Source organism: Diorhabda sublineata, chromosome 1 (genome assembly GCF_026230105.1).
Source record: "Diorhabda sublineata isolate icDioSubl1.1 chromosome 1, icDioSubl1.1, whole genome shotgun sequence".
NCBI classification, from domain to species: domain Eukaryota; kingdom Metazoa; phylum Arthropoda; class Insecta; order Coleoptera; family Chrysomelidae; genus Diorhabda; species Diorhabda sublineata.
The window spans coordinates 1,601,332-1,616,925 of record NC_079474.1 but is presented as its reverse complement, the minus strand read 5'-3'; the positions used below and the strand labels follow the sequence as shown (position 1 = coordinate 1,616,925).

The 15,594-nt window shown below is 32.0% G+C and overlaps 4 protein-coding genes across 5 annotated transcripts; 2 read left to right on the top strand and 2 right to left on the bottom strand.

Moving 5' to 3' along the window:
- Positions 1 to 1,524: 1,524 nt before the first annotated feature.
- On the bottom strand, positions 1,525 to 5,740 carry LOC130452174 (histone deacetylase complex subunit SAP130-A). Of its 2 annotated transcripts, none has more exons than XM_056791488.1 (11): positions 5,211 to 5,740; positions 4,858 to 5,084; positions 4,273 to 4,512; positions 4,030 to 4,218; positions 3,558 to 3,978; positions 3,326 to 3,496; positions 2,756 to 3,271; positions 2,542 to 2,695; positions 2,147 to 2,489; positions 1,962 to 2,078; positions 1,525 to 1,904 (listed from the first exon to the last, which is right to left on the bottom strand). In XM_056791488.1, the coding sequence occupies exons 1-11, from the start codon at positions 5,443 to 5,445 to the stop codon at positions 1,755 to 1,757; spliced, it is 2,763 nt and encodes a 920-aa protein (XP_056647466.1). In that variant the 5' UTR covers positions 5,446 to 5,740; the 3' UTR covers positions 1,525 to 1,754. The 2 variants fall into 2 exon arrangements, with proteins under 2 accessions (XP_056647466.1, XP_056647469.1); XM_056791491.1 differs by having other exon boundaries at positions 3,570 to 3,978; positions 5,211 to 5,739.
- Positions 5,741 to 5,929: 189 nt separating this feature from the next.
- Positions 5,930 to 8,545, top strand: LOC130452182 (FACT complex subunit Ssrp1). Its single transcript, XM_056791494.1, has 2 exons — positions 5,930 to 7,187; positions 7,251 to 8,545. The coding sequence occupies exons 1-2, from the start codon at positions 6,194 to 6,196 to the stop codon at positions 8,462 to 8,464; spliced, it is 2,208 nt and encodes a 735-aa protein (XP_056647472.1). The 5' UTR covers positions 5,930 to 6,193; the 3' UTR covers positions 8,465 to 8,545.
- Positions 8,546 to 9,438: 893 nt separating this feature from the next.
- Positions 9,439 to 12,124, top strand: LOC130448354 (general transcription factor IIE subunit 1). Its single transcript, XM_056785686.1, has one exon. It carries the CDS (start codon positions 9,513 to 9,515, stop codon positions 10,725 to 10,727), a length of 1,215 nt encoding a protein of 404 aa, XP_056641664.1. The 5' UTR covers positions 9,439 to 9,512; the 3' UTR covers positions 10,728 to 12,124.
- An 877-nt stretch (positions 12,125 to 13,001) lies between these two features.
- LOC130448347 (la-related protein 7) lies at positions 13,002 to 15,060 on the bottom strand. The gene is made up of 4 exons (XM_056785673.1): positions 14,823 to 15,060; positions 14,019 to 14,763; positions 13,712 to 13,964; positions 13,002 to 13,339 (listed from the first exon to the last, which is right to left on the bottom strand). Exons 1-4 carry the CDS (start codon positions 14,980 to 14,982, stop codon positions 13,040 to 13,042), a joined length of 1,458 nt encoding a protein of 485 aa, XP_056641651.1. The 5' UTR covers positions 14,983 to 15,060; the 3' UTR covers positions 13,002 to 13,039.
- Between the last annotated feature and the right edge of the window lie 534 nt (positions 15,061 to 15,594).

The window sequence follows — 15,594 nt, the reverse complement described above, 5'->3', positions numbered from 1 at the left end:
GTGTTTTATTTGTATCTACGAAATATTTTTCCAACGGCAGAGGAAGTAGGGGTTTCTTGAGGATACAAATGACCTACTATTTGTGTTTTTAGGCTTTTATTAGCAAAAACGTTGATGGAAGTTGCAGAAACTGAATTAGTGGATCTTATTTGGGGTATTTTTTATATTACAGGATGCAACTAATTTAGTATGTTTCATATCCTTTTTTGAAATCAAAAATTAGTAACCGTTGACTTGTTTCAGTGGATTAAAGGACAAAAATCCTTTTTTTTGTATTTCAGCTTGATGTTTGTGGATTAAAATCTATAATTAGAGAAAGTTTATTTTGATGAAACTATTTTTTTCAGTGTAGAGGTAACTAGAAATAAATAAAAACGTTGTTGAATTTATTTATTTTGACCTTATTTGTTTGTTTTGAAACCAGTGTATCTGATTTTTGTACCAATTTTTGATTCGGTACTAAAAATATGAATTTTTAATAAAAAAAAAAGTCTGATAGAAAAATTTCATGTACATCTTTTTGTAATAAAGAAAAATTCTCAAGTTTTCTTATAAATTTTTGAAATTGTAATTTTGATGTTGGATTCTTACAACTCTGCGTATATTTCAGTAGTTCATTTGTAACTTTCCTCATTTTAAACGATTACAGCTGAAAAATTTTCCCTTATAATGCATATTGTCCTTTTGAGAGCCTCTATTTTCCATTTTTATCACTTTATCTTCCAATTTCTCTTTCTCTGCGATTATTGAAATTGTAAGTTTGTTATTGGATTTCTACAACTCCAAGTATATTTAAACACCGTAACTTTCTGTTTGTCCTATTTATCTTTTTTCTTCAATCTATGAACTTTGGTGTTGTTGATGGAACTATTTTAGTAGTTCATTTGTACTTCACTGTAATTATCTTCAATTTACCAGATTTCCAATAAAAATTTTTTGAAAATTGATCTTTTCTTTCAAATTGTGAGGTTAGGTTAGGTATCTTATTTATCTATTATTGTAGTTCATTTGTACTTCGCCATATTGACCTACTTGTTTTTAGATTACTTAATATTTTTTTAAACCATTGCAATTCAGACTTCTTATTAGATTTCTCAAAAAATTATCATGGAAACTGATCTGTAGTTCTACTTTTACTGTTATATCTTCCAGTTTGTTCAATTTATTTTTTTAATTTGACAAATTTGTATATTTTGGAGTTGTTGATGAATCTGATTAATCCTGCATAAATTCCAGTAGTTCATTTGTACCTTTTCCTACATTTACCATTCTTATCCTGAAATTAGACTTTTGTTTGTACTTATAACTCTAAAACCATCTCTATTGACTTCATATTGTTAATCTAGAGCCTCTATTTCTCATTTTAACTATTATATCCTTCAGTTTGTCAAATTTCTCCATTATTTGATTCCAATTTATAGGAATCAAAGTTGTTATTAATCCTGTATATATTGCAGTAGTTCATTTGTACCTTTTCATATATTTTCCACTAGATTTTAACCAATTAATATTTAAATGAAAATAATATCTAAAAAATACTTTATTATATGAATATCTCTTTCAAATTTCATTATATGATACAATTAAACAAACTATTAAACTTGTCCTTCTTTCTTCCTTCCTTATATTCTTCCTTGGGAAATAAACAAACTTTATACACATTTTTCCATATAAAAACACGTTATATAAAAAAATACATTGAAACTTAATGTTTATATATATAAAAAAAAACAGAATTACACAACGGGAAACCTTCAAGACTTTTCCCTTTTTTTAAAATTACGTTTACTGGCACATCTATTGATAATATCAGTCACGTGAACTTTGTGATCAAATATTTTCATAATGGAGGTTTTCGCTTCCACCATACCGTCATTTATAATTTTAATTCTCTGCAAATTACCCTAAAAAATAAAAAAAAAATCGTTCACCAAATCTCCAACTCGATCGATCAAACTAACCTTAATCAATTCGTTGATTCTATTTATTTCTTTATTAAATTGTTTACACCCTTCTTCGGATTCCGTACACTTGAGCAATTCGGTCAATTGATTATAGACGGTTTGTTCTTGATCGGCCTAAAACATAAAACATTCGCAGGACAAACAACATAATCGATCAAAAAAAGTATTAACGAACATCTTACCAGATCTTCCATTTGCGTGGATAAATGATGTATTTTCCATCCGTTCACTTTATCCTGCACCCTGTACTGATTAGCCAGATCCATAATGGTAGGTCTCCTTTCGTCTTTTGGTTTCACATCTGTGTGTCTCAAATAATGATTATGAGTTGCTTTCCAGTTTTGTCTATAACTGTTTAATAAACTAGCCGATGCTGGTTTTCTTACTGTGGTAACTTGTCCGGCTTCTGGGGCGCCATCTTTCGGTTCGTCCGATTGATTTACATCTGAATCTTCATCTTTTTTTATAGGACGGTCCGATATGAATTCCATATCGTCTTTATTTTCGTCCAAATCGTTTCCGGTACTAAAAAATAATTTTTAAAACACAATAATTTTGTTAAAATTAAATTATTTACAGTTGTTGTTTTCTTGGTTTCTTCCTAGGACTCATTTCCATTGGAGGGGGCTTCGTTTCTTCTTCTTCTTTATTATTTATAATAGCGTGGTTACTGTCGTCGTTTATTTCTGCTAAACCAGGACTAGAAGTAGCAGAAATAGTTGTACTACCACCTATTATAAAAAGAAACAATTATTTGTACACTAAGAAAAAAAAATAAATATTTCTTTTACCAGAACTATGTCCGTTCCCCCTGGAATCCGGTCTCGATGGGGGTGAAGCTGGAGGTAGACAATGGGATTGTTGTGAAGACAAATTCGATAAAATCGGCACTAGATTCTTAGCAGCTTTAAGCGGGGAACCTTCGTGGTCTCTTTTCCTCAAAATACTCGGTCTTGGCGACGATGTAATCTTATTAGTCGGATAAATCTGTTCGGTTAACTGTTGACCGGTTTGTTCTGATAATTGAGACTGTTGTATTTGGGAATTTCCACGGTTCTGTTCTAGTACCATAACGGAATTGAAACGCATCTGTTGATTGGACACTATACCGTGCACTTGGGTATTCATCGACGGTCTGATTTGCATATTTTGATTAGAAAAAGTTTGTTGTTGTTGTGTAAAATTCCTGTTCGGCATCGAATAAGCGTTATCATAAAAGTAAGTACCGCTAGTTATTGAGTAAGTAGCTACCGTAGTAGCCGGTACTGTACTGCTGGTTTGTGTAATACAATTACTCTGATTAGGACCTAAAAAAAAATAAAATTTTCTCCACTACATACAACATAATGAATATAACTCACTAGGGGAAGAATGTCTAGTAGATTGCACAGGAGTGTGTATAAATACATTAGTAGGAGCACTACCGCTAACTGGATTATCATTTTGAGGAAAAACTTTAGCGATGGAAATAGCTTGAGAAGGCACCAACGTCGCTTGTCTCTGTTGGGTGACTATAGCAGCTGGAACGCTAACTAAAATTGAAAAAAAAAAAATAATTTCACAAATTAAATTAACGGTTATTTTAGTACTAACTTGTTCTTGTACCTGTTGAAACAATACTAGGTGTAGTTTTCAACTGTGCGGTTAATTGAATGGTACCTTGAGCCGGTTGAGTTATAACTTTAGGTCCCTGGGTAGATATGGTCGTCCTTGCGGGAGGAGTGTTAGCATTTGCTACTGCTACCAACGAATGTAAATTTAAAGTCGATAATTTCGTCGAACCTATAAAAGTAGCGTTGGTTACGGCCGTGGGGGTAGCAGTCGCAACTGATAATCTTCCGATCGATAGATTTGGTTGCGTTGTAACTATTCTCGGAGCTGTAGATGTTTGAGTAGTTGTAACAGCAGATATTCTACCACCCGAACTTAATACGGTTGCTTGTGGGGTTATTAACCTGGTACCTGATTGTGATACGTTTACAGGAACAGTTAGACGGGCTGTAGTAACCTGATTCTGAAAATTAATACCCTAAACAAAATAAATTTCATGATTAAATATACTTACGAGAGGTCTAGGTTGATTCAATCTAGGTGCTGAAGTTGTTGTAGCTACTGTAATTCTTGCTGGAGTAAACTGAGCATTGGAATTAGCACTATAAACTACAGCTTGTGTTCTGGTTGGTAAAACCTGAGCTATAGTAACAGTATTTCCTAATGCTTGGATTCCAGTAGTTCCAGCTTTAAAAGAATGGATCTAAAAGATAAAAATTGCAATTGAATCAAATATAAAACCTGTTTTTATCGTTACCTGTCCAGTTTGACCTATGGAAATAGCATTTTGTAATATAGCACCCGGACGAATAGTGGACACACCCTGTGACTGGGTTCTACTGATTACTGCAGGTTTTCCTGTTACGGTAGCACCCCTGACGGGTGAGCTTAATACCGTTGGGGCACCTTTGATTTGGGAACCAGTCGAACTGTTTGTAAGCCAAGCGGTTCCAGAAGCTGGGCTTGACGAACGTGGTGGACGTACAAATGTATGGGGCTACATAAAAATTAATATTATTGCTTTATGAAATAATTTGTCTTCATTTCAAGTATTTTTTCTATGAAAATCAGTTTAATGTAATGTGTGAAAATTGACATTTTGATCTTTATCACAACATAATTTTACACTGACAATTTGTATTAATAAATAAATAACCTACATCAATTTTTACACTTTATTTGAAACTAATTTTTATAGAAAAAAGATCTAAAACCAAGACAAATCATCACGAAAAACATACAAAAAGATCTAAGTAGTAAAAAGTTGAAGAAAAGATATGAAACCGATGTTATTTCATGTTTAAATCACTAAACACCAAAACAAGGTGAAAAAAAAAATTACCTGACCACCTTGGGCAACAACCATAGGTGTTCTAACTGTAGTGACATTACTTCTGGGGGCGGCTAAGTTTGCCACTACAGCAGGTCCTCTTGGGACGTGATAAGAAGTTCCTATAGTTTGGGAAGGAGCTGAAAGTGTTATCTGTGTAGGTCTAGACAAATTACTGGTAACTTGAGGTTGGGAGGTGTTGCTTGTAATAATACCAGTAATTTGAGGTCTACCAGAATCTAAAACACGCATTAATAATAATGCTGTATTACCCATTTCATTAAAAAAAGCTATATATTCATACGCAATACGATTCTATAACTAAAATATGCTGTTAAATGCTTCTAAAAAGTATTTTACCTTACCTGTTTTAAGAACTGCTTGTGATACCAAATTTGTGGCGATAATAGTAGGAGTGCTGAGCGTCGAAGGATTCGAGCCAGGTACGCTCTGAGTTAACACTCTCATACCTCGTAACGATTGATTCGTCATTACTATGGGAGTTTTACCTTCCACAGTCCTTACACTTGATATATTTCGAGCTAGATCCAAAGGAACGGCCTTTGGAGAGTCTTTTTCGTCCTCTGTATTTGTACTCATGTTTATAACGAACTAATATTTAAAATGCACACAACATCATGAATAGTATCACATAATCTTAATTTAAGCATCTGTTTTTTTTAAGAATTAACTTGCACTTTTAAAAACTATAGTTTAAGAGTTAATTAAAATGTATTAGAGACGATATATACTTTTAAAACGAGAAGCGTATTTTATTCATCAATATAAATGCCATAAGTTATTTAATTTAAGGTTTTTGCACTCTACTCAATTCAACTTTAAAATTACCAGTAATGGCGGATGTGATATGAAGGTTATTATATTTGACAACACTGTGCGCATAACCATTGTTGTCGTGTACTCTTGTATATAAAGCTACCTTCAATCTGTTTATTATATATTGAAATTATTGGAAAATAATTTCGTTTTAGAAAATAGTTATTTTCAAAATATATATGATTTGGTTTTACAATGTAATTTAACGAAGAAAATATCTTCTATCTATCTCTCCGGTGTGCGTTAAACAAGGATAGAAGATCGTCGTTTAATTCGTGAAATAATATACATTTTTATCTTTTGAATATAATCGAGAAATTCTACTTATATTGATGATAAAAAGACTTATTACCATTCGTTCGTTTCGGTTAATATTTATAATTACCAATATTGATATGGTTTAAAATGTTATTAGTAAAAAAGAAGTAGATAGTGACATATCTTTGTGTGCAAATGGCGGCAAGTGAATGATTATTTTATAAATTTCGTCGCGATTTGAAGTGAAGTGACAATGGAGTTGGAATTTTCCGATATATCCGCGGAAATTAAAGGATGTATGACTGCTGGTAAACTAAAACTCACTGAACAAAATCTTATTTTCAAAAACAGCAAAAGCGGTAAAGTTCAGCAGATCCCTGCCACGGATTTTGATGTGGTTAATTTTCAAAATTTCGCCGGAACGTGGGGTATTAGATTATTTCTTAAAAATGGAACTCTACACCGATTCGTCGGCTTTAAGGATTCCGATAAAGATAAAATAGCAAAATTTTTCAGCAAATCGTACAAGATAGAAATGTTGGAAAAAGAACTTAGCACGAAAGGATGGAATTGGGGTACCGCTAAATTCAACGGATCAGTATTAAGTTTCGATGTTGGTTCTAATAGCTCCTTTGAAATACCATTAAACCACGTTTCTCAATGTACTGGAGGTAAAAATGAAATCACCATGGAATTTCACCAAAACGATGACGCCCCAGTAAGTTTGATGGAAATGCGATTTTTTATACCCGCTACCGAAATGGCCGGGGACGTGGATCCCGTCGAAGCATTCCAACAACAAGTGATGAACAAAGCAAGTGTTATCAATATTTCCGGCGACGCTATTGCGATATTTAGAGAAATCCATTGTCTTACGCCGAGGGGTCGATACGACATTAAAATTTTCCAAACTTTCTTTCAACTTCACGGTAAAACTTTCGATTACAAAATCCCCATGACAACCGTATTGAGACTATTCCTTTTACCCCACAAAGATAGCAGGCAAATGTTTTTCGTTGTGAGTTTGGATCCTCCTATAAAACAAGGTCAAACCCGGTATCATTTTTTGGTATTTTTGTTTAATCAAGATGAAACTTCAGTGGAATTACCTTTCACTGATGAAGAGCTTAAGGAGAAGTTTGATGGGAAATTGGAAAAGGAACTTAGCGGACCGACTTTCGAGGTCATGAGTAACATAATGAAACACATCATCAATACGAAATTAACTGGACCTGGAGCGTTTATTGGTGAGATTTATTTAATTAGGATTTTTTTTTGAAATCTAGTTTTTATTTTTTGAATTGTTTCAGGACATTCTGGAACTCCGGCTATTAGTTGTTCGTATAAAGCTGCAGCAGGTCTTCTTTATCCTTTGGAAAGGGGCTTTATCTACGTTCATAAACCTCCAATTCATATTAGATTTGAAGAAATCACTTCTGTCAACTTTGCCAGAGGTGGCGGCAACACCAGAACTTTCGATTTCGAAATCGAACTAAAATCAGGTACTGTTCATACTTTCAGCAGCATCGAAAAAGGAGAATACGGAAAATTGTTCGACTTCATTACAAAAAAGAAACTCAACATCAAAAATAGGGGCAAAACCGACAAAACTTCCTACAAAGATGACTTTGGAGATTCGGACGAAGAAGCAGCTCCAGATGCTTATCTGGCAAGAGTCAAAGCAGAAGGACAAGAAAGAGAAGACGACGACGACGACGAAGAAGATGAAAGCACAGATGAAGATTTCAATCCTAATCAAGTTGAGAGCGATGTAGCAGAAGAATACGACAGCAACCACAGCAGTTCCTCTGAAGACGACGATGAAGAAGGCGGCGGAGATGGCGACAAAAAAGAGAAAAAGAAAGAAAAGAAGAAAACGAAAACGGTATCGGAAGCGCCGAGGAAGAAGCGCGAAAAGAAAGAAAAAGGCGACAATAAACCGAAAAGGGCCATAACCGCTTTTATGCTTTGGTTGAACGCAAACAGGGACAAAATAAAAGAAGAAAACAAAGGAATATCTTTCACTGATATAGCTAAGAAAGGCGGGGAATTGTGGAGGGAATTGAAGGATAAATCGGAATGGGAGGAGAAGGCTAAAAAAGATAAGGAAAGATACGAGGCGGAAATGAAAGAATTCAAAGCTTCTGGGGGGGCTACGTCAGGTGAAAGCAAAAAATCTTCGGGGAAAAAGGATAAGAAACCATCGGCGAAACGTTCCGCTTCTCCTAAACTAGCCGAAGGCAAAATCAAGAGTAAAGAATATATCGATGATTCCGATACTAGTGATGATAACGATGATAAACCTGCCAAAAAGAAAGAAGCCGGTAAAAGTAAAAAATATGATGCCCAAAAGAGTAAAAAGAAGAATGAATCCAGCGACGAGGATAAAGATGATGATGATGATGATGAAGAGGAGGAGGAAAAAATGGATGACTCCAGCGAGGATGAGAAAGATAAAGAATCAGAAAGCGAAGAAGAAAGGGGAAAGAAAAGGAAGAAGGAGAGCGATGATGATACTGATTAGACTTTTTTTTTTGTATTATCACTCAACCAAAATCAATTTTATGTTATTAAAATTCTATAATAAATTTTTTGTTTAATATCACTTGAATTAACCTTTTCTCATAACCTTTAGCTTCAATTGTTAAAACAAATTAAGTTCGGGCAGTAATTAACCTTTTCTTGTACCTACTGAAGTTGCAGAACTTGTTTTTAGTGGTTACTAATCTCAATTTTCTCTAGAGATGACTTACAATAACAGACGAAACGTCATGTAAATTTCTTCCAAATCTCTCAACATTCAGCCACCGTCAGTAATTTTCATTCAAAAATGATACTCGCAATTTTTTTCGATAGAAATTTAACAAATTCATTATATTTTTACCTTATTTCCAATGAAAATTCATAATACAATATAAAATATGAAAAAGTTTTCCATTTCGAAGTTATGGCCATCACGATTCCTTTTTGATTTATTTTATCAGTTTTGATTGTGCTTCTAATTAAATTTTATGAATAATTATTTATTTTTAAACTTGTAGTGTTACTTAGCAACGTTTTCAAACATTTTCGGTTTATTTAATAATTAAAAAGTTTATTTCTTCAAAATGATCTGATTTACTGATAAGCATGTACTGATGCTTCTTCTTTTTTTAGTAGGATCCTGTCCTGTATAACACTGATATTCCATTATAGAATTGTAATTTTTTTTATTTTTTAGACCTTTTATATATGTTTTTTGTTTTGAAATCGTCTTGAGTTTAGGTCTCTTAATTATTAAAAAATCTAATTTTATAACAGAAGAGACCTAAAATCAAGACGATTTAAAAACATATAATTGTATCTAGAAGAAATTTTATAAAAAAAATAGAAAAATTATCCGAAAAGGATTTATTCCAATCTAAAAAGATATTATCAACTTTAGGTTGATTAAATTTTATATCATTACGAGTTGGTTGATTATAGTGATTGTTCAGTAAAAATGACAAAAAAGAAGAAAATCTTGCCTTAACCTAAAAATTTCAATCGTAAACAGTAATTTGATCAACACAATGCATTATGAAAAGTAAATAATGACTGAAGAAAAATTAGTAACCGAAGTCCCTAGTAGCCTCAAACAGCTAGCAAGATTAGTGGTAAGAGGTTTTTATTCAATAGAAGATGCTTTAATCATCGATATGTTAGTAAGAAATCCTTGCATGAAAGAAGATGATATATGCGAACTTTTAAAATTTGAAAGAAAGATGTTGAGAGCTCGAATAGCCACATTAAAAAATGATAAATTCATTCAAGTTAGGTTAAGAATGGAAACGGGATTAGATGGAAAAGCTCAAAAAGTTAATTATTATTTTATTAACTACAAAACATTTGTGAACGTTGTTAAATATAAATTAGATTTAATGAGAAAAAGATTAGAGACTGAGGAAAGGGATGCAACTAGTAGGGCTAGTTTTAAATGTCCAAAATGTCTTAAAACATTCACAGATTTAGAAGCAGATCAGTTATTTGATTTCACGACGGGCGAATTTCATTGTACTTATTGTAGAGAAGTTGTTGAAGAAGATTCTTCCGCGTTACCGAAAAAAGACTCCAGGCTACTATTAGCTAAATTTAACGAACAACTCGAACCACTTTATATTTTATTACGTGAAGTAGAAGGCATCAAATTAGCACCCGAAATACTAGAACCAGAACCTGTGGATATCAGCACCATTCGAGGATTAGATAAAAAATCGAACGCTCCTTTACCCGGACAAGAATGGTCTGGAGAAGCGACGAGACGAGGAGGATTCGCAGTGGAGGAAACTAGAGTGGATATTACCATTGGAGAGGAAAGTAATTCTAATGTTAACAGAAAGGAACAACCTATTTGGATGACAGAATCCACTGTTATTTCAAATATGGATTCACAGGAGTCCAGTAACACCGAAGGAATTAACGATATCGCCGATGCGGCTACTACAAACAATAAAAACGACGATATCATGTCGGTTCTTTTAGCACATGAAAAACGACACACTAATACAACGACGAATGCTATTAAGGGTATTAATAATGATTCTGAATCCAGTTCTGACGAAATGAATGATGTTAATGATCAGTTACAAGATGTAGAAACGATGGATTCGGAAGATGAGGACACCGACGATGTTCCTAGCGTTACAGTGGGCAGTAAAAGATACTCTATCACAGATATTAATGATACTATCATTGCCGAGATGACTCAAGCGGAAAAAGAGATTTATGTGCAGGTTTTCCAAGACTATTATTCACATATGAATATTTAGGAAGTTTTTTTGTGTATCGATATCGGTAATTTTATTATACAGGGTGTACAGAAACTTTCTAATGCAAAAAATAGATGTATTAATGATACATCAATTATTTACACTTTTTGGTCCTTTTGTCCTTCCATAAGTGATTTATTTGCTGGAAATTAGTGTTGGTGTGGTAAACAGTGATTTTTTTCAACCTAATCCACTTTTTTCGGTAATTTGAATATTTATAGTTGTCACCATTTTGTTTATAATCAAAAAATCATCCAACTTCAATGAATTTTTTTCTAATTTGTGTTTTAACACTGGTTTTATAATCAAAAATACGGAAAATATGTCACTTATACGTTTATTGATAATTTTGTTATACAGGGTGTGCACAAAATTTCGAGTGCATATACTAGATATAATATTAAAGACTACATCAATTATTTACACTTTTTAGTCATTTTGTCCTTCCATAGGTGAATTATATTGCAGGAAATTAGTGTTGGTGTGGTAAACAGCAATTTTTTTAACCTAACTTACGTGTATCTTGAAATTTTTTCGATAATTTTATACTGGTCATCTTGTTTTTATTTTGGTTCTAACCAAAAAACTCTGTAAATAGCGTCATCTTCAAAGAACTATAGTTGTCTTTTACAGTATCTTTCAGATAAAAATATAAAAAAAATTGAATCTAGTAATTTATTGTTTACGTTTGGTATTCTTGGACAACCTGTATACACACAATTCATTTGTAGTTTCCAGTATTTCTTCTTACTGGTATCAGTGCCTTCATAATTTCAAATACTTTCTACAATTTTTCAATTCTTCCTTTTATTTGGTATCATATTAAAGTTCTTTTATTTTGGAATAAAAAAATAGGCTGTGACTATTTGCACGTATGCTGTTCTACATAACCTAATTTTTCAATAATTACCACGGATTTTTCTATTACTCCATTCGTGTCCCGTATTTTCACGGGAACGTGCGAATAGCCACGACCTAAAAGCTATTCATAAGTATCAACTCATGAATCGTACATGTTTTTTTCCTATTATTAGTTAGTTAATAGTTTTTGCAAATTAAATTTTGTGATAATTTCTTAAGTTAATAAATATTAATTTGTGTACGTTTTTTATTTAAATTAAATACGAAGGTTATTTATAAAATAGCAAAAATCTTAACCTGCACTTAGTTAGGCAATTAGCTAGGTAAAGACATTAAACAGCCAGGTAACGAAATATCAATCAGCTGGAAAGTAACGCAACGTTGCCACTTTTATGATATCAAATTATCATAAGTCGTACGAGCTTTTTTATTTAATTCATAAATAGGATTTGTTTATTGTATTTGTATTATATTTATTCATTGTAGTCTTTATTAAGCTAAATTCATTATGCAAACCTTATTAAAAGAATTTTACAACGTGCTCAGCTATGACTATTATTTTGACGTAGTAGTCGATTTGATATACGAGATGTGTTGGATTTCGAACTGTATTTTGTTTATCAAATATGGTATATATAATTTCTAGATTACTTTTTCACTCGTGATACAGTTAAAAATAAACAACACGAATCACAAAGCTCTGTTTTGGAAAAAAATTTATTATTTTTCTGACAATATGTGAAACACCACGCCTACCTTCATTGTAGTCTCTATGGCAGCATTGCTAGCATAATCCAATGTCAAAATGTACTAACTAGGTAGCTAGCGAATGGTATTTTTTTTGGTACATTCATTCATTTCATACGAAATTAATTTGTTTCTAGATAAGTAGAATCGATATTATTTAACAAATTGCGTTTTTGTTATAAATCACAGTTAATGAAAAATTTATTTTAATTATAAACGAAGTTAAATATTAGTTTTAGATTATACCTAACCTAACTATAAGATCCAGCCTTGGCCTACACTTAGTAGATAACTAGCTAGGTAGGTAGTGAATTATACTTTATTTAAATTGGTGTGGAAACGAACGTATTTTTACGGGGAGGGTATTCAAAAGTATTTTTTTTTTCATTCATACTATATATTTTATTTTTAGATAACTATAATCGATATTATTTCATAAATCATATTTAAATTCACTGTTTTTGTAAATTGAATTTGCAGATCAATAAAAAATTAATTTGTGTAAGTTTTTAATTTCAATTATATACGAGGGCTATCGAAAACACTTAAAAGGTAACCGGTTCCATCGTACTCTGTATACAGTTTAGTGTTATTTTCACTTTTTATTTATCATTGGTATACGAGGGCTGTACAAGATTTAGGGAAAGGGTGTAATAAACTACAATATGCATAAAAAAATTAATTTATTAACTTATATAACAATTTCACTCGCCATCATCGAATTTTATATGAGTGGCCATCAATTTTTCAGCTTTTTTCAATAGCTTATCCCTTCCTCTTTGTTTTTTGACGTTTTTTAAATACTTGACGTTTCTGTCGTTATTAATTTTTTCCCAATAAGCTCGTTCGTCGTCACCATCTAAAACGGTTTTTTCCCCAAAGAAATCTTTCGTACAAAATTCTTTAGCGGTCTCATTATTCGAAAATCTTATAAAAATCTCGTTTCCTGTCGGTAGAGGAACGTCGACGTACTTAATATCCGAAGATGTAGCTTTTACTTCAGTCTGAAAATATTTAAAATTTCAGCATGCCTTTGGTTTACCTACTTTTTAGATTACGTGGTTAAGTAATCATTACAAACAATGGCCAAATTTATTCAGGACAGAAGATTTTGATTGTTTCCTGTTTTTATACACATAAAATGGCGAACGATTCGTGCATTTAACTGACAGTTCCCGTGTTTAGTACATTCCTGGGTTTATTGCAAAAAAAATAGGTATGTTTCGGTATTTAGAACAAAATATTATCAAAAATTTTCATCTTAGACAAGTTTTAGAAACAAATAAATAATATTTAATCATATTGAAGTAGAAATATCAAAGTTACAACACTTTTAAATTTTTTTTTCAAAATAAAACGAATCTTGTAGGACTTACCTTGATTTTTTTGGTATCCACAACAGTTTCCGGCAATTTCACTTTAACTATAACTCCTTTTACGAATTCCACCTTTGTAGTTTCGTCATTCTTAACGTTTTCTTGTGAATTATCGGTAGTTTCCCTGTAATTCTTCTTCGGTCCATCAAAATTCCTTTGGTTGTATTTCTGTTTGTGCAAATATTGTTTGAACTCCCTCATCTGTTTTTTCTGCAGATCCAAATAACGATTTCGCATTTTTTTCCATTCGGGTCTAAAAAAAATCTGTAAAACAATATTTTAGGAATATATGTTGTAGTTTACTCACTTTAACAACACCTGAAGCCCCAATTCTTTGATTACAATCTTCTTTTTATCTTTTTTATGTTTTTTCTTCTTTTTGTTATCAGTATCTAAAGTTTCCGCGTTTTCAACTGAATTTTTTCTTTCCAGGTGATCGGTGTCTAAATTTTCCGCGTTTTCCACAGCGCTTTTCATTTTCTGCTGATCTGTATCTAATTTGATTTTTTTATTCACGATTTCCGGTTCATCTTCCAAATTTCTCTTTAAACTCGTGTTCGGTTCCTTAGTTTCTTCATTATTTGGTTTTTCTTTGTGTTTTTTCGTCAATTGGTTTTCGCTGGTTTTTTCTTCGAACGTTCGAATGCTTTTTAACTGTTCTGGGCTTGTTTCTGATGGCATTTTACACCCGATACTTTCGAAATAACCAAGGGCGCTTTTAGCTCCTATTTCGTCTTCAAATTCGACAAACGCGAAACCTTTATTAGTTTTATTATGTTTATATTTCGGTATGGATACATAAACCACTTTACCGAAATCTGAAAAAATGTTTGAGATCCAATCGTGATCGGCATCTGCTGGGATATTTTCAATATACACCGTACATAAATCGACGTTATCCTTGATTTTAATCGGCAGTTTTCTTTTTATTTTTTCCTTATTTTCGGACAGTTCTATTAAATCTGATTTACCGATCGCTTTACGAATATCGTCTATAGTACAATTTAATTTTTTTATTTTATTAAATTTTAGAAATATATTCAAATCAATGTCTGAAACAAAAAACAATTATTCGCATTAAAACAGTTATTTTCATTCACTAAATACTTACAAGGATCATCATTAATTAACTGAGACAAAAATCGATCTTTTGCTAGGTTAGAATCGCTGAAATAAAATTCCATTAATTGTAAAATGGATTTATAAAGTAATTTTTTCCTATGTCGGCCTTTTTTGGAAATTTTAGTTACTTCATATTCACTTTCTTCCATAATTTGGATTTAAATTCAAATATACAACCCGTTGATGTATCAAACAAATATTTTAACCATAGAGTTAATATTAAGCATAGAGTGTAAATGGAATTATGTTATAGAAAAAGAGAGAAATAGAACCTCTATAGGGTTTTTCGGTAACTATAACACGGTTTCAGATAGATCATCTATCAGTTGATTGCGGATCCTAAGTCAGAACGAGATTTAGATCACTATCTAGAAAACAACTATTTAGTAGTAATAAATCATTTGTAGAGTTCAAAGAAACATAGACAAATAAAAAAATCCAACAACTGATTGCATTTACCAAATGGTCAATCATATGACTACTACCTGATTAATTCGATCATTTTCTGAACAGCAATGAACGTGAACAATCAGACAATAATTGGGTTAATCCAATCATAGTTTTTGAAAAATTTTCATATCTCTCTACTTACCGTTGCCATTTGTTGCAAAATTTCGTCGTCATTGTGATACAATCAAAATAATATAGTCGTATAGTGATATTATTTCTCTTTTTATGAGCAATTTTCAAATGAGCTATCTTTAACATTAATTCTATGATACATAATTTAGACGTTTTCTGTCATTGCAGTAGTGTCAAAT